At 26.8% G+C, this 23629-nt stretch overlaps 6 protein-coding genes across 10 annotated transcripts; 2 read left to right on the forward strand and 4 right to left on the reverse strand.

Annotated features, from left to right (window-relative positions):
• The first annotated feature begins 1 nt into the window (after window position 1).
• On the forward strand, window positions 2–1050 carry LOC122852441 (60S acidic ribosomal protein P1-like). The gene is made up of 4 exons (XM_044152237.1): window positions 2–82; window positions 240–390; window positions 635–742; window positions 940–1050. The coding sequence occupies exons 1-4, from the start codon at window positions 11–13 to the stop codon at window positions 951–953; spliced, it is 345 nt and encodes a 114-aa protein (XP_044008172.1). The 5' UTR covers window positions 2–10; the 3' UTR covers window positions 954–1050.
• A 20-nt stretch (window positions 1051–1070) lies between these two features.
• LOC122852438 (peptidylglycine alpha-hydroxylating monooxygenase) lies at window positions 1071–3428 on the reverse strand. The gene is made up of 3 exons (XM_044152232.1): window positions 2942–3428; window positions 2626–2844; window positions 1071–2552 (listed from the first exon to the last, which is right to left on the reverse strand). Exons 1-3 carry the CDS (start codon window positions 3077–3079, stop codon window positions 1878–1880), a joined length of 1032 nt encoding a protein of 343 aa, XP_044008167.1. The 5' UTR covers window positions 3080–3428; the 3' UTR covers window positions 1071–1877.
• A 44-nt stretch (window positions 3429–3472) lies between these two features.
• On the reverse strand, window positions 3473–6885 carry LOC122852440 (ADP-ribosylation factor-like protein 6). Of its 2 annotated transcripts, none has more exons than XM_044152235.1 (4): window positions 6539–6885; window positions 6299–6412; window positions 3943–4122; window positions 3473–3860 (listed from the first exon to the last, which is right to left on the reverse strand). In XM_044152235.1, exons 1-4 carry the CDS (start codon window positions 6597–6599, stop codon window positions 3646–3648), a joined length of 570 nt encoding a protein of 189 aa, XP_044008170.1. In that variant the 5' UTR covers window positions 6600–6885; the 3' UTR covers window positions 3473–3645. The 2 variants fall into 2 exon arrangements, with proteins under 2 accessions (XP_044008170.1, XP_044008171.1); XM_044152236.1 differs by having other exon boundaries at window positions 6392–6412; window positions 6539–6651.
• Window positions 4115–6306, forward strand: LOC122852437. 2 transcript variants are annotated; one of them, XM_044152229.1, is made up of 4 exons: window positions 4115–4453; window positions 4524–5005; window positions 5086–5430; window positions 5499–6306. In XM_044152229.1, the coding sequence occupies exons 1-4, from the start codon at window positions 4399–4401 to the stop codon at window positions 6120–6122; spliced, it is 1506 nt and encodes a 501-aa protein (XP_044008164.1). In that variant the 5' UTR covers window positions 4115–4398; the 3' UTR covers window positions 6123–6306. The 2 variants fall into 2 exon arrangements, with proteins under 2 accessions (XP_044008164.1, XP_044008165.1); XM_044152230.1 differs by having other exon boundaries at window positions 4527–5005.
• On the reverse strand, window positions 6605–9291 carry LOC122852439 (tumor protein p63-regulated gene 1-like protein). Of its 2 annotated transcripts, none has more exons than XM_044152233.1 (5): window positions 8746–9291; window positions 8474–8675; window positions 8213–8389; window positions 7896–8134; window positions 6605–7813 (listed from the first exon to the last, which is right to left on the reverse strand). In XM_044152233.1, exons 1-5 carry the CDS (start codon window positions 8831–8833, stop codon window positions 7629–7631), a joined length of 891 nt encoding a protein of 296 aa, XP_044008168.1. In that variant the 5' UTR covers window positions 8834–9291; the 3' UTR covers window positions 6605–7628. The 2 variants fall into 2 exon arrangements, with proteins under 2 accessions (XP_044008168.1, XP_044008169.1); XM_044152234.1 differs by having other exon boundaries at window positions 6610–7813; window positions 8474–8672; window positions 8746–9265.
• Window positions 9292–9991: 700 nt separating this feature from the next.
• Window positions 9992–23574, reverse strand: LOC122852443 (vacuolar protein sorting-associated protein 13D). 2 transcript variants are annotated; one of them, XM_044152238.1, is made up of 5 exons: window positions 23132–23574; window positions 12736–23052; window positions 12567–12593; window positions 12109–12269; window positions 9992–12008 (listed from the first exon to the last, which is right to left on the reverse strand). In XM_044152238.1, the coding sequence occupies exons 1-5, from the start codon at window positions 23226–23228 to the stop codon at window positions 10122–10124; spliced, it is 12489 nt and encodes a 4162-aa protein (XP_044008173.1). In that variant the 5' UTR covers window positions 23229–23574; the 3' UTR covers window positions 9992–10121. The 2 variants fall into 2 exon arrangements, with proteins under 2 accessions (XP_044008173.1, XP_044008175.1); XM_044152240.1 differs by lacking the exon at window positions 12567–12593 and having other exon boundaries at window positions 23132–23530.
• Between the last annotated feature and the right edge of the window lie 55 nt (window positions 23575–23629).

The following is a 23629-nucleotide window of genomic DNA, read 5'->3' on the forward strand; positions in this document are numbered from 1 at the left end:
AATTAACAAAATGACTACCACCGCTGAACTTGCTTGCGTTTACTCCGCACTCATCCTTGCTGATGACGATGTTGCTGTTACCGTAAGTTAAAAAAAAATAATCACATAACCTTAGAATATGTCACATGGCAGTGCTATGGACTTGTTTTAATACCAATTTCTTAATAATCAATTAAAAGTTGATAGTTTTTAGATCAATTAATACGTGATTGTTAATATTTTCATTTTATAATTTTTAGGGAGAGAAAATTCAAACAATCTTGAAGGCTGCCAATGTTGATGTTGAGCCATACTGGCCAGGTCTTTTTGCCAAGGCCCTTGAAGGTATCAACATCAAAGATTTGATCAGCAACATTGGTTCAGGAGCTGGTGCTGCTCCAGCAAGTGGTGGTAAGTTTCATTTAATTAATATCCATTTGAAAACACCTCCTTTCATCCACCAGATCAATATGTATTCTTGTTGATTAGGTCAGCGATAGCGAGGAAATTAATTTGTTAGAAGTATGTTGTCGGGTTTAACAATTATCCCAGTTAAAACTAGCTGCTATTTATCAACATTTTAAATTATTGTACTATTATTCAATCAAAGTATCATGAATGATATTCTAATGTTTTTTTTATTAATTTTGTTTAGCTCCAGTTGCTGCTGCTGCTGCTGCCTCAGCAGGTGAAGCTGCCCCAGCTAAAGCAGCTGAAAAGAAAGACGAACCAGAAGAAGAATCTGATGATGACATGGGATTCGGTAAGTTAAATTTAACAATCTCAATAAATAAATTCAATCACATCCTCCAATCTTAATGATTATTATTTTAGCATGTATTAGCTGAAAAATCATATTGATGATTAACTTTAAATGAATAATATCAATGTCATCAATATTCATTAAAACATTAAACAGAATATGTTAATAATTATTTTCTCTGTTTTTTTTTGTTACAGGTCTCTTTGACTAGATTTACAAGTGAGTGAGGATCAATTTTTTAAAATTTATTGTACCTTAAAACGTTGTAAAATAAAAAAAAATTTTTAACTAAAAAAAAACAAGCTCTATTTATTCTATCTTAATCTACACTCTGGAAAACAACTGTTACGTTTGCTGTCCAATATTATTTAATATCTAAAATCTAATTTTCTCCTTCAAGAAAAATAAATGCATCAACATATCATATAACTTATTTATATTTCTTTCGTTTATTCATAATATTTTGTTAAATATTCAATCGTATTTAATCACTTTGTTTATAATATATACATACAATTGATATTCAAGATTTATAAATCTTTCTTTTTTTAGTTACACATCTCCATATATTTTTCTTTTCACAATAATATACAATTTACCGTAGTTTGCACAAGATATGATTTGTTTATTTTTTTTGTTTTAATAGCACCAACAATAAATTGATTGAGAATCATAAAATATTAATTTTCATCAACTGCCTGATAAAATTTACAAATTTAAACGACTATAATTCAATAAAATATTAATTTAAATGTGCCATACTAATTCTATTAAAAAGTACGTGCCTCATTGTTTATATACAAACTTAAAAAATTAACGGAATGTATTGTTAAGTAATTATTAAAAAATACATCATAAATTATTTTAAATTTATTAATTACTATGGAAGTATAAAATACTGACTGGAATAATATTTTAATTGTTAAAAATAATTTTTTTTTTTTGTCTTTTTCAAAGTAAAATTCTCTCTTGAATAATAACAAATCTAAAATAAATATCGCAGATATAATTAAGTATTTTTATCATTTAAAATCATTAAAATATAGATCAATTTGACTAAAAGAAAAAAAAAAAAGATACTATTTGTTTCATAGATTAGTTAAAAATAAACTATGAAAAATAGTAAAAAATTAATTTACAATGATGATGCTTCTATTTCTGGTATATTCATAATTCCAGCATTACGCCATGTAAAACCAGGTGGTCCTGCTGTAAAGCAGTATTTTGTTTTAAGTGGTTCACCATTATCAACATAATACATTAAATAAAAATTGCACATTTCATCCATTGCTGTTGATCCAACATGTGTCCATGTATCTCTATTACTAACCATAGTACATCTTGCTGCTAATGTATCATTTTTTGTAATTTCTAATTGATTATTAATTGGATAAAACATTTGTGGTGTTAATGGATCACGTTTACCCAATTCAATCCAATTATTATTTTTAATAACATAACCAGAAACAATTTTACCCAATGAATGTGTATGTGTTCTATATGCAAATGGTATTATTTTTTTATCTTCATTAAGTACACATGCTGTTTCCATATATTCAGTTCTTTTTGGTCCAATAACACCACCTGTACCTAATATTATAACACCAGCTTGTTTATTTAATTGTTTACGTGTATATTCAAGAAATACACCAGAATCATCAAGTGCATTTTTATCATTTTTAAATTTATCAATATGTCCATAGTGTACTTGAAGTACAAGATATTTTATTGTTGTTCCAGCACCAACTTTAAAACCAACACCTTGTGGTAATGTTAATTTTGGTGCATCACGTGCCCATGCATATATTATCTATTTATAAAAATTATTTATTAATTTATATAATTATTATTTAACTATTATATATAATAGAATTAAAAATTACTTCAGAATCTTTGTGACAAGGTCCACTATGTTCACGTCCATCATCAACATTATTCGACATTTCACCACAATTCCAAACAAATTTTTTAGAACCAGGTGATGAACATCCATAAACAAGCATATGGTGAGCTGTATTCATTGATGCATTTGGCTCAAAACCAACAATATAATAACTACTTGTCATATTTATTTTAATTGGTGTACACAAGTATAGCTCTTCCTGTAATAATAATAATCATTGTACATTGAAATGGTTTTTTTTTGATTGTTTAAAAATTAACAACTTGCTGTTAAATTTATGATACATGTTGACTTACCACATTTGGTCTTACTTTTGGCATCAATAGATCATATCTTTCAACTTCTATACATTCTACAATTGACCCCAGTAACAAGGTCACACCAATGAAATAAAATAATATTTTTAAATTAATTATTCTTGTCATATTTACCATCAAGTAATTTTATCTTGTTTTGTAATTATATTATATAATTATTTGTTTATTATTTTGTTTTATTTTGATAATATTAAAATTTTTTATCAAAAAAAAATTATATCAATAAAGTTAAGTAAATTCACGTGTTTATGGGCACTCAATTGAACTAAATATACGAGAACTATTTCAAATTTTGTATCTACAGGTTCATCAACGAGTGTGTCACGTCAACAAAATACACAAATCGATACACTTGTTAAATCATGGGTGGAACAAGTGGGATTTTTCATCTATAAAAAAACATGAATGTGTTGAAATAATAATAATAAATTGTTTCTGAATGACGTCAATGGCGCCATGACACCAGAGTACTCCAATAATATAATTGAATATAATAACAAAAAAATTGTATAATTACTCCAAATTTATTTTAATTACATTTAAAATTTGCTCAACAAGAAAAAAGTAATAAAACTTAATTAAAAAAAAAAATAATCATTTCAATTTTGTTACAGTAAAATCATTAAATCACACTTTGTTTTTTTTTATCAATATCATCAGTAGTTATAAATAATATTATAAAATTATTTTCTATTGTTAATATAAATATCGCGAATTTGATCAGTAAGCCATTCAATTGCTGGCTGAAGACCTTCACCAGTTACAGCATTTGTTGAACATATATGCCATGGTTTATTTTGAATTCTGTCAAGTCCCAATGCAGCAACAAGTTTAACTGATGTTAATGAATCAGGAAGATCCATTTTGTTAGCCAAAAAAAGTATTGGAACTTTTCTTCCTGTTGATGAATGAAAATGAAAATTAGAAAAATAATTTAACAAACAAATGGTACAAATAATGGCATATCATATTTGTCGTACCAACAACATCAGGATGTTGTAGTAACATGTCAAGTTCCTCTTTAGAAACAACAAGTCTCAACTTATCACTACTGTCAATGATAAAAATAATTCCTTGACAGTCCTTGTAATAATGTTCCCACAATGATCTGTATCTGTCATGTCCTGACATGTCAAATGCTGTAAAGTTGACATTTTTAACTGAAAAATATAAATTTTTATATGATTAAACTAGTTGCATTTGTTTATACAAGAAAAAAAAAAAATATATTGGCATTGGAAGTGATGACTGATGAGAGAGAGATAAGTCCAGTCAGTCAAAATAACAAAATACATCTGCGCATTAGAGAGAGATACATGACAGCTGTGTTGTTGTTTTTTTTTACATAATTTGGCGGCATGACATAATATATTAATAATAAAAACATATAGCTAATAAGAGTATATTAAGTTTAATGGTAAAATATTAATAATAAAATGGCAAAGAATACGAAAATAAATTTAATTCCTCAAATGGATCAAGAAAATGAAGGTAAATATTTTATTTAAATTATAACCTGAAATAATTTTCATTTTCACAATAATGTTTATATTTTTTAAAGCAGAAGACTTGAATGAAAAACAACAATTGATTGATGAAATAAAACAATTGAAAGAATTGATTTCTGATACTGAGTATGCTTTGTCTTTGAAGGAAAAAGATAATCAGATAACTGATAATGATGATTTGAATAAAGAACCAAACAAACGACAATATAAAGTTAAAAATTGGCAATATATTTATCATCATGAATTGGATAAACTTGCTGGTTTATATTGTCAAAAATCAATAAACAATGAGTATGTTTTTTGCTTTGATGTATCATCAAGTGGAAATTCTGATTCTGTTTTTGCTGTACAATTTTTTATAAATGATGGTAAAGGAACAATTGGAAAATACATTATGCCATCAATTGACACAATGGATTTAATTATTGCTGAAACACCAATTGATCAATTAAGTGGTATTATTCCATTTTTAAATAATTGTAAAAGACATCTTGATTGTTTTGCAAATCGAAGAAAACAATACAACGAGCTTCAAGTAATTTTTCACTACATTAATTCATCAATATAATTATCAGAAGCAATTTTAATAATAAGTTTTCTTTTTTTGTTTTACAGAAATATACGTTAAATTTAAAAAATATAAAAGTTGATGCTGATATGGGCTTTAACTTGATCACCATCTACTTTAAACAAGTTTATGATAAAGATACTGATGAATTTGTTAATATAACAGTTTATTGTTCATATAATAATGGTTCAGCTAGACCACATATGATGAACATTGATATGAGTATTGAAAAACAACCAACAGATGATAAATTAAAAAATATGAAAAGTTTTCTTAAAGTATTCAAGAAAAAATCTCTCTATGATGCTCTTCAAGATATAACTGATACAACTCATGATCAATTTTTCTGGGAACCTGAAGAACGTGGTACCACAAATTCAATTGACATAAAGGTAAATTTAATCAACTTAATTCAATGTAATGTAAATTGGTTAATTAATTTTTTTATTATTATTCATAGACTGTCTGGACTTCTGATGAAACAGAATCAGAAGAATCATCATGGAGTGTAAAAAAATCAAAGAAAAAAACTAAAAGAAATAAAAGAAAAGTACCACAAGATTTTGATACAATAAATGATTCACAACAAGAAAATAATGAACCAGATGATTTAAAACGAACAAAAAAAATTAAAAAAACTGATACAAAGAAAAAACAATTGACAACAAAAGATAAAATTAATAATAAACCATTGAGACAAAGTTTATTAAATTTTAAAACAAAACAAACAGAATCAGTAGATAAAAAAATACCAGTAGTTGAAGAACCAATGGGATCTGATGATTCAACAGTTAAAAATGTACCAATTACTCCAAAAAAATTAAAAACAATAACAAGTACACCAATGCCAACAGGTTTAGATAAATTGAAAAAAAATCCAATTACTATGATGGAATTAAGTCCAATATTGAGTTCAAAGTCTCCACATAAATCAACTAAAAACTTGAAAAACCCAACAACATCAGTGATTGAATCAAAGAACTCAAAAAAATCACCAATAAAAACAAAAAAATCTCCAAATAAATCAAAAGAGTTACCAAAAAAATCAAAAATTGCTGTACCAAAAAAAAAAAAAAAATTTTAAACTAGTGTTATAAAGCGAGTAAAAAAAATTATATAAGTTTTAAAAGTTTTATATCAAGTGTATGTGCATTAACGGACAATTGTTTTTTTTTTTTTTTTTTTTACAACAATAGCATGAACAATATATTGATAAAATTAAAAACCTGGCACAGACTTATTTTGATTTGACTAACTTACATGAAAATTTTTCAACATTGAACCCAACAGTGGGAACAATGTCAATGCAACGATCATCCTCACGTTTGAAATGATTTATAATTGTGGACTTACCACTGTTGTTTAATCCAACAACTGGAAAAAATAAATATATAATAAGTTATCAAAAAAAAAAAAGTGTAGATCATCATAAACACAGGTGGTACTTAATATACATTATATTTTTTTAATACTAAATATATTAATTATTAATTAACTTGCCTATAATTTTTGCTTCTTTTTTCCTTCCTAATATTTTAGTTAAACGATCAAATAATTTCATTGTAATACTCTTTTGTTTATTTATATTTATTTATTGTTTCTTTTTTTTTTTTTTATTTTATTTTAATTGACAAAATTAATTATTCACACTTACAACAAACTTATCATTTTTTTTTCTTTCTTTATTAATTATTATTCGAAGATTTATAATATTTTCAACAATTCCACATAATTTTATTTTCTTTTTGTTTGTAAATACAATTGTTTCTCATTTATGTTGTAATAATATTTTCAGCTTTATATATTTCTACATTGGGCTGACAAGGTTGCTAGGCTTTCACCTGATTAATCAATAAATACTATAGTTATAATATCTAGTGTTTTATTATAACGATATACTCTATGTTGATATCTAATAATAATACACAAATAAATTTTTTAAATTAGTTGTTAATAAACATTGAATTGTTTTTATAAATTGTTGATAAATATATAATATAAAAAAATAAAATATAATACTTGGGTTTGTCAATAGCAATAAGTAAAATATAAAAATTTATTTAGATTTAATTGTGGCGTAATTAAAATAAAGCTTTAATTTATTCAAAATTAAATAATAATTTCTATATTTTTTATTAACAACAGTAATATTTTAAAACTACAATATATTGTTTATTCAATAAATTATTTAGACAAGTTCAATTGTATTTTTCAGCTATTGATTTTAATTATTTTTTTTTTCATCAAATCTATTTTTATTTATTTACTCGAATATATTATTTATGAGAAAAAAATTAATTAGTAATAATTGATCTGTGTCTCTCTATGAAGCACGACTTATTTATAAATAATATACTGATAAAATTTTACAAACATCTTTCAAACCACACAATAAAAAAAAAAAAAAGTATTTAAATATTTATATTTTTATATATATTATTATTTTTAAAAATACATTAAAGATATGATAAGTTTTACATGCAGGTAGACTGAGAGTTTTAAAATAAATTATTAAAATAATTTTATAATTTACAAATTAAAAAAAAAAAAAGGACAATTGTTTACAGTATGTAAAATAAATGTTTGTTCTTTAAAAACTAACTTTTCCACGGACTTTGAAAAATCCTAAAGAATTTCTGTTATGTATAATAGCACCTAGACCAAGATAATTTTCAACAATCAATGGGCTTTCCATAAAAACACCATGTGGAAGAATTAATGCAAGCGCAGCACGAAAAGCATCACAATCAAAACGTAGCTTTTCTTCTTTTAAACCTTTATAGAAAAGAAATTAAATTTAGTTTGTCTTTTAGTTGAACCGTTTAGTTTAATAGTTTATTGAAAAATTTATAAATACCTTTGTACCAAAATAAGGGATGACTCGTGAATGTGATAAATGGAATTTTTTTAGAAAATGGATTCCACTTTGTTTCAAATGACACAGGTTGTCCTTTGTTCCACATCAATCTTAAACCCATCATATTTCTAGTTCTTGGCTCAAAATTAACATCTGATGGATCAGTTATTGATGACCATCTTTTTCTAACTGCACATTGAATTGCTGATGACAATCCATCAGCAAAACCATTCAATCGTCTTTAAAAAAAATTAACATTATTATTAAATACTATTTTTTGTTTTTTAGTTTTTTCTTATAAATAAATATTTTCTTACGGTGCAATTGAAGTTGTAGGATATTGTAATTCTCCAACTGATATTGTATCAACATCAATCAATGATATTCTGTTGAATTCTACAATTTTTAATGATATAAAATCATATTTAACTGTGATGAGTGAATTTTTAGTTAATATAACTATTCTTTCTTTCTCGGTATCCCACAAACTGATTCTAAAAATTAAAAAATAATAAAAATATTAAGCATATTGTTTGCTACTATTATTAAATATTATTAATATTAAATAATATTCTTACTCGGTTAATAACCATGTGCCAATAATTTCATCATCTTGATCAGTTGCAAGAGTATCCTGACAATCTTTTATAGCTTTTTCTACAAGTTCATGTCTATCAGAAAAAAATGAATGAACATCAACATGTTTAAATGGTATACTTGGTACATGTGATGCTGATGATGATGATGTTGTTCTAATGTTATTTTCATCTTGTATTACTGCTAAAAAATAAAATAATGATATAGAATATTTATGATAACTTTTTCTGTGTAAAAAAATATTAATTATTACTTGTTTCATCAGTTTCTTTGGCAATTTGTAACGTAGCTGAATCGAAATTTACCAGTTGTCCTTCGTCATTGTCCATTTGATTAAGCATGATTATAACTTATCGTCTTCACGCACAATAAAAAATTTAATTGACAGCAAATTTATTATGTATACTTATGAAAAGAAGTGATATATTTATTTGGATTTAAATCAAGATTGTCAGGCTAATTACGCTGCTAACTTCATATAGTCCTTTGAAATAATTAATGAATTAATTATTATATTTTGGTTTGATGTGTTAACCATTACACCATCATTTTTTTTATTTTTTTTCTATCACAAATTCGATATAAATTAAATTATTAAACCAATATAAGTGCCAAATATGTTGCACAATGTGTTTGTTGTTTATCTTAAATTAAAAACACCTTTGAAAATTTTATCAGCTGAAATTAAAGAACCAATATGACGTGTCAAGTTTGCATAGAACATATGTGTACATATATGTAATAGAAATAAAGGAAAAAAATGATTAAAATACGAACAGGCGCAATTGTTAAACATTAAACTGCGCAAAATCGTCAATAAAAATTGTTACGTCGATTATAAATTGAAATATTTTTTTTTATCCTCTTATTTATTATTATTATTATCTGAATGAAGGAAATTTAATTTTAAATAAACAAAGAATATATTATTTATTAATTTTAATTTTTAGTATTTATTTGTGACTGAAAAATAAATAGTTACATATTTACAAACATTCTAAAATATAATAATTTGTGTTTTTTCTATTTAGTTATCTTTTTATCTTTACTATTTATTCTCTTTATCATTTTATTTTTTTTTTGTTTCGAAAAATTCAACAGTAATAATAAAAAAGAAAAACTTATATAACAAATAATTAATATTTATTGTTATTGTTGTTTTTTATTTTTTTTTTTTACCTAGTAATGATAATAAATAAATGGTTTAACATTAATGTCAGTCTTTTTTGTACATTTTTATATGTACTTTGATACCGCTTTTAATATTTCACCATCGTCACAATACGGTATAAATTGAAATAAATCTCAAACAAAAAAAAAAATCTTAAACAATAAATAATGTAAGTTATTTGTTAGTTTAAATTATTAAAAATTGTGCAGAACAGTTAAATAATAAAGTTTGCATTGTTTAGTAAAATTATCCTAACAAATAAAATTGTTAATAATCCTGCCCATTTTTTAAATGAAAATTATAAAACTAATAAAAACCAAAATAAGCCCTCAAGTTTAATAATAAATTATTCACAGCCCATTAGTTTAAAAATCTATATTCTTTACAATATCTATACCTACACCTATACTTTATAAATAAAAAAAAATAAAAATAAATGAAAAAGAAATAAATTATATTCAATTATAAATTTGAATATCGTCAATCATTGTGTCTGATGACATAAGCGTTAAACTTCTTTCCTGATGCATACCTTTGGCATAGTTAATTTGTTGTGATACCCATTTAGCAATATCATGATTGTCACATCGTACTTTTGGTCTTCTAAGTATCTCATTACCATCACTATTTAATCCATTATTTGTATCAATTCTTGATGTAAGCTCAATGTAATATAATACAGTACCATTTGTTTCAATTTTTTTAGTTGGTTGACAATGTAATAAATCAGCTAAATTAACTTCAGTAACAACAATTTTAGTACTACCAGATATAACACGTACAATTTTATCTGATACAAGTATACTTAAATTTTCACCACCTGAACATAAACAATCATATGCAACAAATAATTCTGAATAATCACGATCATTAATATTATAAAGAAATTCTTGTCCTTCTGATTTATCAGAATTATATGGTGGTAATAAACCAGCAGTACCAGTTAATACTCTTGGTAATCTATCTCTTTTTGGTATTGTTCTATGTGCACTTCTACTTGTTTCTCTAACAGCTGTTGCTGTTTCACTTGCTAAATCAAGCATACCAACAACTGGTTTTGTTATTGTACCAACAACACCTTTACCAAAACCAGTAAAAAAACCAGATATACCTTCATTTGCAGCACCATCATATGTTTGTTTAAATATACTTGTAACACCACCAACAATACCAAAACTAAAACCTTTTAAACCAGCAACAAGATGATCACTACTACCAGCAATATTTGCACGTATTTTTTGTCTACCTTTTTCATAATCATCATCCATTGTAACACGTCCTAAACCATCAGATAATGTTTCAGTTACTTTTGCTGCTGAATTTGATATACCATGAGTTACATTTTTAACAAGTGTTGATACACTTCTATCATATATTAAACCAGATACACCCTCAGATATATCATTTACAAAACCTAATGGATTACCTAAAAAATCAAATGAACCAAGAAATACTGCTGCTTGCCATTTTAATTCATCTTTATAATGTTTTATTATTGAATGAATTAAAAATTGACTACTTTCAAATGGATGCTGTTTTATAAATGGCTCAAGTTCAATTGTTGCATCTTCAAATTTTATTAATGTTAATCCAAGTTTACGTTTTATTGATTGTAAATTACGTGGTAATTTTGTTGTTGTTAGAACACTTAATTTAACTTGACTTGGTACAAGTTTTAATAAACCAAAATAATATCTTTTTGCATGAGCTGCTGATACTTCAGATATAAATCTTTGTGCTTTAAAATCATTTTCATCAACTGGTACTTCATAATCAGATCTTCCAGTACCAACAAATGCTGCTAATTTTAATATTAATTTTTCTTCAAGATGTATACACAATGGTTTAATACCAACTGTTAAATGTTTAAATATTTCAGCATTTTGATTTTTTGATGGTAATTTTTCACTTGTAACATTTATTGCTGGTCTATCATCATGATGATCACGTGATGGACGTGTTATATAAAGTACTGATGTACATTGAGCTTCAAATAATTGATTATCAATTTGAACATCAAGTATGCTAAAGTTTAATGTTGTATTTGTTAATGTTCTTATAGTTTCAAATGTTATTCCAGCAAGACGAGCAAATACAAGCTCTTCAACTGGTCTTCTAGATATTAAAGAGAGTCCTAGACCAGATGGTAAACTTATTGTCAATTGAATCTCGGATGATAATCCCAATGACGATGACGATGATGATGATGATGATGATGTTGTTGATGTTCTTGTTGTTGCAGTTGTCATTGATGATGATGTGTAGCCTGCACCAAGTTGACTTGGACGTTGAGTCACAGCAATGTGTGACCAATCACGTTCTTCTAACATTGCAAATGTCTTTTTCTAAATTCAGATTAAAAAAAAAAAACATTTAAAAATTAATTTTAATCGTAAAATATGTTTTACATTATTATTAAAATTTTATTTTTTATTTTTACATTACCCTTTCTTTAATATCGAGAATTTGAAGAGCTCTTGTTGGTCCATCAGTTGCAACTGTGACTGATAAAAATCCAGAACCAGGTCGAAGTCGTTGTCTTCCAACTTGTTGTTCAATTGGAGGTGGATTTGTGTGTATCTGTGGTCCCAGTACAGCTTCACTCCCTAGTGATAATAATATTAAAATTTTATAAGTAACATTATTATAAAAAAATTAAATAAACTATTAACATCAAAATTTGATTAACTAAAGCAATACATAATTAATAATAATTAAAGCAATAATACATGATGAATTGTGATGATAATAATAAAATAAAAAATATAATAAATAAGCAATTGGATATAGTGCATGGTAATTGGAATTTAAACATGAATTAGTAAATATAAATATATAAAAACTAATAGTCATAATAATAAGTAACGCTGAGAGCGTATTTCTTATTATATATCTATACGTACACATTTGCCAACGGGCTACACTGCCGCCTGCAACATGGTTTATTTTAATTTAAACAATAGAGCAAGTGTATAAAATATGAAAAGAAAAAATAATAAATATAGGTATAGGTATATATACAAAAATGATGAATGAATAAATGAAATAAATATAAAAATAAATTTAAATAACCTTCATAGAGACCCATAAATCCATCTTTTGATTGTACACACATATTTTTATGTGTACAACATAATCTTCCATCATCAGTAAAACGCCAAGTTTGTGTTGATCGTCTTCTTGTATCAGGTCGTCTTAATGCCAATGCACAATATGTAAATGGCTGTGGTGCAGTACCAGCAATATCCAATACAAGAACAGTATTATCTAGTGTTCTTGAATGTTTATCTCTTGGTGGACTTGAACCCTCATGTTGTAATTGTCCTTCACCAGTCATTCGCCATAATTGATTTCTTGCACCATTTTGTTTTTTTCTAAGTGCAACCCAACCACCAGGTCCAGCTTCAAGTACTAATCTTTGTGTTTCAACATCAAGTGGATCTAATCCTCCTTCACCAGTTCCTAAATCACCATCAGTTTTAAATGTACCAGTAAAAGCAATATAAATAAAATTTTCATATGTTAAACCACGATTTTCACCAAGATGATTTAAATCATATACACCAGTAACACCACCAGGTGCTGTTACTGTTATATTTGCATTTTGTGTTGGTTCATCAAGTGCATATGGTACTGATGAATGTGGTCTTACTGTCCATTGAAGACAATCAAGTACACCATCTTGATTAATAGCTAATGGTACTTCTGAAAAATTATCAATTCTAATTGGTGGTGGCATTGTATTTGCATCAGTAAATACAATAAAATATGTACTCTCTTGTAAAACAACATCAACTCTTAAAAAATGCATTTTACCAGATGAATTTCTAATATTTATTGTTAATGAATGATTACCATCAATAATAATACCACCAGACCAATTACAATTAGCTACATCAATAATACGTACACATAATAATTGATCTTTATCAAGTCTTGGCCAATGAAATGGCATATGACAATCAGGCATTGCTGTAATATATGTTGCTTGTGCATCTGGATGACTAATTGTTGTTGTAAAACATTTTTGTGCAAGTTCAAGAGTACATGATGAACGATTATGTAATTGATAACGTGGTGATAATGTTACAACTGTTGTTGCACGATATCTACCACGTGCAAATCTTGTTGATACACCAATTAAATAAACAATATCTGGTCTACCAGTACGTAAACTTATTCTTAAACGATGTACTTGTACACCTGGTTGTAAATGAAAATGTTGTGACCATTGTGATACACCATTTGTATGTACATACATACCAACACGTACAGATAATGTACGACTTGCTTCTTCATCAGAAAATGAAAATAATAATGGTGCAACCATACGTGCTTTTTCATGTTCTTCAAATTGTCCAGCAGCTTCACTACCAACTCCCTCTTGACGAAATACTAATGGTAAACCAGTTTTATTTATAATCCAATATGGTGCTGTTATATTAATACGTACACCAGAACCTTTTTCAATAACAACAGCAGCATGAAGAAATAATATTCTACCAGATGAATCAGTTAATCTCATACGTGATACAAATGAACCAGTTAATTGTGATATAATAAGTGTTCCACTACCAGGATAACCATCTAATTGAAATGTTATTTCTAATTGTTCTTCAATATTATGATTATGTAAATCAGCATTACAACCTGGTGCAATACGACCAGATTCAGCTGTTGGTACTTGATAAAATAATTCATGTGGCAATAAATTTGTTAATGTCACTGGTGGTAATAGACTTATTGTATGAGCTGGTAATATTTGTTGTGTTAAATCAATTGGATAATTATCACGTCTAATACATATACACATATTAAATATATTACTTTGATTTGTTTTACATGTTGTTATTGTTTCAATTATTTCCATTGGTTTTTTAACACATGTCCAATCAATTGGCTCCATGCAATATTGAAATAACATATTTGGATATTCTGGTTTAACAAACATTTTAACATTTGTATGTGTCAAAGGAACTGATATTGATGAATTTGCTGGTACATGAAGTATTTTTGTTGTTGTTGATGTACCAGAAAATACTGATGGTACACCAGGTATACCTGGTACACCTGGTATACCTGGATAATTAAATTGACTTAAACCAAGTTTTTCTAATTTAATATCAACTGAATAACCAATTTTATTAACAATTTGTAATGCTGATCTAATTGTTACTAATTTTCTTGCTGAACCTTCAAGTTCAACTGAAAATACAACACGTGCTTTTGTCATTATATTATTATTTATTGTTTTTTGATCAGTTGTTGCATAACGAAAATAAATACCAACTCTATCAACAGTAACTGGATCAACTGGTTGCCAACCATCAACTAATACAATAACTTGATGACGACGTACACTGTGTGTTGATTGATGACGTACTTTTCCTCTTTCTTCAAATGTAAATGGTATTGTTTCACCAGATAATACACATGACCATGTTTTATCTTTTTTTAAATTTGATGAATCATTTATAAGATTTTTATCAACACAATAAATATCATCAGCAACAGCAATAAATGTTTTAAACCATAATTTTGATCCAGTATCATTTTTTAATGCAAATGGAACAAATGGTGATCTACGTCTATAACATGCTTGATTTTTTAATGAATCAAAATTTTTTGTAAATGTATCATGTTTTTTAGATAAATAATAATCTTGTGTCCAATTATCTTTGACAAGTTTTATTAATTCAACAAGTGTTGATGTTACATTAACATTAACTGAATCATCAGAATCAATATTTATTTTTAATCTTTTTATTGTTGTATTTTGTCCACGACAATATTCCCATTGTGCTGTTGCTTTCCATGGTTCAATAAATGGCTCCCAACCAGATAATACACGATTATAATAATCAACACCAAATGTTGATGTCATAAAACCAGGACCATTGAGTATTTGTTTTAAAGAAAAATCCATTAATACTAATTCAATAAGTGGTACATCAGCATCACGACAATCATCAATAACACAAATTCTTAAACATGATGTTTCAATATGAATAACATTAAAACCAAATTTTGAATTATTATTATTATTATTGTCAATTGGATTTGGTATAGCATTTTGTGTTAACCACAATGCTGCATCATCTAATTGTCCATTACATTTATTTAATGCAGCTTCACAATCAATTTCTTTAAAACCAAGTGCTGATAATTTAACAATATGATTTGTTATTGCATTTGCTGGTGGACCAGATAATGATCTTTTTTTAGCCCATAATGTTTGTTTTGGTAATGAATTTAACATTCTACAAAACATTGTTACATCATGATAACTTAATTTAACATTTAATGGATTAAGATGAATTTCTAATATTTTATCTTGTGTTAATTCAAAAGTTGCACCAACTGGATCAATTATTGATAATGCTGTTTCTTCTTCAATTCCTAAAATACAAGAATATAATTCACACTGTGATAAATTACATGATAATGGTTTTTCACGTTCAATTGGACATGATTTATATGCAAGTACAGCTGTTGATTTTAATATAACAGCATTTGTATCCCATAATGATGTATCTTCAACAATAACAAGTTCTGAATCTGTTATATTTAATTTTAATTCAAATGGTAGTTGATTTGTTTGATTTTGTGTTTCAGTTATTGTTTGTGGTTGTTGTAAATTTATTATTAAATCTGGTTGTGGTGAATTTAAAATTAAAAAATCTCTAACAGCTTCCCACCAATCTAATATTGCTGTTAATCTCATACTATGTAATAATATTGTTGTTGCTGAATTATTATTTCTTCTTCTAAAATGTATTTCAGCTTGTACACGATCACCGGTACCAATACCAAATTTTTTTAATGGCTGTAATATACTTGTAAATACATTTGATCTTTTATTAACTGGTTCATCTTTAAATCTTGTATCAGTTATAAGTATTTCTTGTGAAACTAAATCAATATCTTGTGAACCATCACTCAATGAATCAAGTGTTAATCTTGATTTAATTAAATTAACACAAGCAAGTGGTGCTATTCCATGATTTGGATGAAGTTGTACAGTAACATTAACAATATCTAAAATAATACAAGAACGTGTCCATATTTTACCACCAATAGTTCCCAATGTTTCTTCAGAATTAAACAATTCTTTTGTATCACCAATATTTCCAATGTCATCTAAAAATAAACGTACATCATCAAGATTTTCACCAATATTATAAGACAATAAACCACGTATTAACATATACTGAGCTGGATCTAATGCACAATTCATTGTTGACAATGTTCCATGTACACTCAAGTCTGGAATATCTCTGCTTAAATAAGTATCTAAATTTCTTTCAATTCTCAAACTTAAATGACATTTTTCAGTCAACAAACTTGGTCCAAGTTTTTTAATATAAAAACCACCAATCATTAAATTATTAATAGTATCATTAGTATCATCATCATCATCGTCAGTTTCATTACGTTCAAAATCAATGTTATTAAGTCTTTTTGCTGCATAAACATCCATATTAACTAATTCAAGATGCATAACATCTAATAAACAAGAATCTTTAATTTTTGAAAAATGAAATGAATTATGAGCAGTTAATTCACCAAGATCAAGAATAATTAATTGTTCTGATTGTGATGATACTGGTAATAGTATAACTGGTGCACCAGCATGAAGATCTAATGATAATCTTATACCTCTTTCAACATTAACATTTAATATTGCTGCATCACCAGCACGTAAATTTTTCATAACAGCACGTAATTGTGAAAAATGACGAAAAAATGCTTGTAATTCAGCAACAAATCTTTGTGTATGTACATAATGTACAGCTGACATTTGTAATTTTAATTTAGCATCATATGATAGTTTTTGTGAATTTTCATAACTTGAATATTGAAAATTAAGTGCTTTTTTACCAGATGATAAAAATCTTTCACGATAAAAACGTCCATGTGGTGTTAAATCAAGTAATGACATTGAACCAAGTGAACCAGATATTTTTGATTTATCAATACCTTTTATTATTGTCATTGATGCATTTGATATATTTGCTTTTGCAATTTCACGATCAGTACGTGTTAATACAAGTGTCAATGATCTTATTTCAATATCTGTTTCTGATTCAAGATTTTTATATGTATTTGTATCATTATTATCATAATTACCACATGATATTTGTGTTGATGATGATGTTGATGATGTTGTTGTTGCAATTGTTGCAGTTGATACAGTTTCAATATGTTGAAATGATGTTTGTGAATTATTTGTTTCTACACTTGTTCCAATACCAAAAAAATCAAGTACAATCATCCATGATTCAACACTAACAATTAAATCTAAACAATTAAAATCTATACATACTGTTTTATGAATTTTTGGTTGTGCATTAATATCTGTATCTTTTGGTGGTGATTCAATCATTTTAATACTTATTAAAACAAGATTTTCTTCACATGTTACAACACCTGGTGATGGTGGTGGTGTATTTGGTGTACCAATTAATGACATTGCTTTTCTCCAATGAGCTGGTACTGGTCCATATAGTGTAGCAGTTTCAAGACGATCAGGTAAACTACCACGTCTATTTTCACTTCGCCATTTTCTATTAAAACCAAAATCAGGACAAGATCTTGATACACCAAGAGGTACTTTTGGTCTTGTTGGTGCTGTTGATTGCATCATTAGTCTATGTTTTGAACCAACTGGACAAAGAAGATCTTCCATTACTAATGAACGTAATGCAACTTCAGTTTTTGATTCATTTTTTGATAATTTTTCATATTTAGCTATAAATTCTTGCATTGAAAGCATAACAAGTGGTTGATCTGAATGATCTTGTTTTAATTCAATACTAAGTGTTGGTAATTCAAATGAAACTTTTAATGAAACATGAAAAGATCGTTGTGAATTTTGTAATTTATTATCTACACATTCAACTGGTGGAATATTACTAAAATTATTTGATTGTCCAGTTGAAAAAATTACTTGTACAGTATCTAATAATTGTTCATATTGTCCACGTGATAATGATACTTTTAATGGTGTTATAACACTACCATGTACTTGAACAAATGGCTGTTGTTGAGTATTTGTTTGAAAATCTTGATCAATAAAAAAACCTGAACTATGTACAGATGATATAAATTCTTTTTCAACCATTATTTTTAATGATGTATCATGTAATATTGGTTTACCAGAATCTTTACAATTATACATTTCATCAGCTCTTAATGGTAAATTTGTTGCTGTTATTTTTGTAGCAACATCAAGTGAATATAAATTCATATTACGTACTTCAAAACTAACTGTTTGTTTTGAATTATCAGATGGTTTATGTTGAAGTAACATTGTACCAAGATGTGCAACAAACACCTGACTACTATGTGATGATCTTGGTATAACAAGAACTGGACTATCAAGTATAACATCTAATTCAAGTGGTAATAAACTATTATTACCACCACTACTATTATTACCATCATAACCATCGACACTTGAAAAACTTGGTAAACGTTTACGTTGTGGTCCAACTGTCCAATCATCAGCATGTACAAGACCCATTGCCATATCAGTTGCTGCTGCACCAATATGCCTTGCAAGATTACTTAAATATTGTTTAAATTCATCAGCACATGATCTAAGCTCAGATATAAAATGTGGTGCATGTGTATACCATACACTACCAATTTTAACTGTTATTTTAACATCATCTGGATATGATTGAGTTTTTGATGTATTTGTAAAACGACTTGCTGAAAATCTAAATGCATCAGGTTGATTTAATAAACTTGTTATATGTTCAACTGGTGGATTAATTGTATCAACAAGTGGATCTCTTCCAACACTTATTATTCTTTGATGTGTTTTACCAGTTAATGTTTGATCTAATATTTGTAAACCACCAAGTGAACCAGATATTGATGTATTTATTGAAAGTGTTGCTTGTATTCTAGCACTTGACATTGTTGCTGTTGCTATTTTTTGTCCAATTAAATGTGAATCTTGCATAACAGCTCTCATTAATAAAACATTTAAACGATGAAAATCAAATGTTATTTCAGTTCTTGTTTGTTTACCTGGTATTTCAATTGATGATTGATTTAAATATGATGAATCTTGTTGATGTAATGATTTTTTATTTTTTAATTTTTTATTTGATGGTAATATTCTTCTAACAAAACCCATTAATTCAACAATTGTTTCTTGATTTGCAATAATATCTAAATTATTAAATTGTATATTTGCTATTCTTAAATTTTCATCGGTATTTTCAATAATTGTTAAATCAACAACAATTAATGCTTCATTATCAAATTGTTCAAGTCCTAAAAATGAATTATTTCTTGGTGATAATGGATTTTTTGTGTCATTTGCAAGACTTGATAATGCACGTGTTAATGCAATTGGTGATGTTAATCTTCTTGTTATTGTTGAATCTGGTGAACCTGGTGAACATGGTGATACTGGTGATGTTGGTTCAGAATCACGTAAACTACCAGATACACTATCCATACCAACGTGTTTATGACTAGCAACAAGTAACTCAAAATCAGGACCAAATTCTTGCATTGCATCAACAAGAAGTAATCCATGTACTGATAATGATATACCTAAATCTTGTGGTGTTTTATTCATTGCTGCTTTAACACCAGATACTTTTAATTCAGCAACACTTCTACCACGTGATTGTAATTCAAATGACATTGTATCAATTATAAATTGTACCATTATTGCACGATTCATTGTTTTATCATAATTTTCTTCTTTTTTTGGACTATCTGGTTCATATTTTGATGATGGTGATAATACAGATGATGATTTTGTATTATCTGTATTATTATTATCTAAAAAATTTGTTATTAATAAATGTTGCATTGATCTAAGTATATCAATTTTTTGTTCATTAATACGAACAACAAGTCTTGGTAAATTACCAGATATTGTTAATGATGGATATTGTGGATCAATTGTTGATACAACACGTCTTTCAATTTGTAATGATATATTAAATTTTTCTAATACATGATATATTGACATTCCACGTATTCTTGCACCTTTCCAATTATCTTTTTTAGCTTTTGCTGCTAATACTTGAAGATCAGATAAATTAATTATATATTTATCATATAATTTATGATGTAATGCACTTTCTGATATTCCTTGAAAATCTTGAATTGATTCATTTTCTTGTGAACCTGGTGGTGTTGAACAAGGTGTTTGAAATCTTTCATCATCATCGTCATCATCATCATTACCACCACCACCATCATCTTTATCTATTTTTAAATCTTTAGCATCACGTTCAGTTGTATCATCATCACTATTTGGTGAACCAGGACGTATAATTATTTTTTTAAAATCAATATTATTTGTTAAATGTAATCTACCAAAATCAACAACAACAACAGCACTTGAATCATCTTGAAAATTTTCAACTAATAATATTTGTGGTGCTGATATATTAAATTGTAAATCCCATGATGAACGATATACAAAATCACTCTCTAATATTTGTTCCCAATTTTTTATTAATTGTCTACGTGTTCTACGTTTCATTGCTTGAAGACGTTGATTTGATGAATCTTTATATGGTTTACTTATAAATTCAATAAGCCATTTAACTGCCATTTGATTGTATATAATATCAAGTGATTTTGAATAAAGATGTAATGAATGATCAACATTATTATTAAATGGTTTTTTTTCATATATTAATTCAAATAATGGTTGTTGTTGTGGTTGTTGATTATTAATTTTATCTGTTTGTGTTTTTAATTTTAATGAACTTATTGATGATATTTGTGGCTGTATTAAAATTGGAAACATTGAATTTACTGTTAAAAAATCATGTAAATAAAGTGCACCAAGACTTATTGAAAATTTATGTGAACCAGATCTTGGTCTTGATTCATAACTCAAATTAACACGTTCAAATTGTAATTCAAATATTTTTTTTACTACATCTGATGTATTATTATTATTATTATTTTTTGTACACAATGATATTGCACCTTTTGATAATGTAAAATTAAATTGTCCAAATACAGTATCTCTACGTAATAATGTATTATCATCAATTGTTTCAGCAAGTGCATCAAGTAATTCACCATCAAATGTTGATGTATTTGTTGATGTTTGTAAATTACTATTATTTGATGATGTTTTTGAATACCATCCCCACCATTGTGGAAACCATTGTACTAACATACCTCTTGCTGCTGGTGATGTATTATTTATATTTTGTGATGTTATATCTTGTTCATTTTGTTTATTATTTGGTGGTTTAACCATGGACATTGCTAATTCACGTAATACTCTTATTTCATCAAAACTTCTTTCAAATTCAACTTTATCTTTAATAGCTTTTAAATCATCTGATAAAATTATTGTTGGACTATCTAATAATTTTTTATATGTTTCAACATAAATAACATTATCTTTACCTCTTTGAATAATATCATTCCATGATATTTTATTTTTTAATGCATTTTTACCAAGATGACAACGTACAGCATATTTCCACCATTCTTTTGGTTGATTTTTAATTGTATCAATTGGTCGACATCTACGACGACGTCTTTGTTGATCAATATCTTCTAATGATTTAATACATTTAACAATTTGTTCATATTGCTCATCTGTTATTGACATTGGTACTTCATCTAATTTTAAATCAACAATTATTCTTGGACGTGTTAATGATCTTAATGGTTTTTCACAACGATCACGTTTTATACGTGCACAAGCACTTACTGGTGATAATATATAATTATTTTTAACATTACGTGATTCACTCATTGCAATAGCTAAATCACCAAGATTTAAACGACTAAACATTTCATTTTTAGTCATATGATTCCAGTATATTGATAAACCATCAAGTTCCATAAGTTTAAATGAAGCATCATCAAAATTCCATGATGTTGAACCTGGTGTCCATGTTGAATCACAACTTTTTGCTGATAATGCTTTTATTGTTATACCAAGAGCAATACCAGTATCATTACTTAAAATTAAATCATCTTCAAATCTTAAATGTACATCTTTTATATTTAATTGAAGATTTTCAATAATATTTGTGACTAGTGAAGTTCCATAATTTAACCAGGAACTATAACTCGTTGCATAATAACCTGGATCACGTTCTGTACTTGCTCGCCAACTTGCTTCTAATGTATCTAAACGACTGTGTTTGTATTCTTGTATTATTTGTTCTTCGACTTCGCTGTCGTATTCGTCTAATTTTATTGGTCCAGCCACTAAATAAAGTTGTTCGATAACAATCACCCATGGTGCTGTTCTAATTTGTCTAACAGGTACACGAAGTCTAACTTTACCAATAAATCCAGCTTTTATTTCAATTGGTAATCCAATGTGTCTTAGTGCTTCTTTTTTAAGTGGTAAATTTTCAAGTTCAACCTCACCTTAATAACAAATTAAATAAATTAATAAATTGATAATTATGTAAAATTTAATAATTATATATATTTTTAATAACCTCACCTGATAATAGAGCAATACTCAGCTGATCAGTATTTAAATTTTCAACATATTTGCCTAGATAATTATTTAATACCCAGGCAACAAGTCCCTCAAGCATTTTTAAATAATTTTAATGTACATATAATCTTTTTATGAATCATAGATATAATTTTATACATTAATTTATTAAATAGTTGAGCAATTATTTGCAATAATTATTTTTGCTATTTCAAGTCACGTCTTGTCACACTTACACACTCATCATATTTTCACAATTAAATAAATACACGTAAATTATTTAATTTAATAATGACAATACATTGTTGCTATTAGATTTAATTATTTATTTAAATTGTTATAAACTGTTATTGTTTTTTTATTATTATTTAATTTGGTTAAATTGTGGAATTAATATTAGATGTAAACATTGCCTTTACACACACATGTATTTTTTTTTTCTGGATGACGAAACTTGAACTCACAGACAACACATACACATCTACAAAAAAGTTATCGATA

The sequence above is a fragment of the Aphidius gifuensis genome, linkage group LG3 (assembly GCF_014905175.1).
Source record: "Aphidius gifuensis isolate YNYX2018 linkage group LG3, ASM1490517v1, whole genome shotgun sequence".
NCBI classification, from domain to species: Eukaryota; Metazoa; Arthropoda; class Insecta; order Hymenoptera; family Braconidae; genus Aphidius; species Aphidius gifuensis.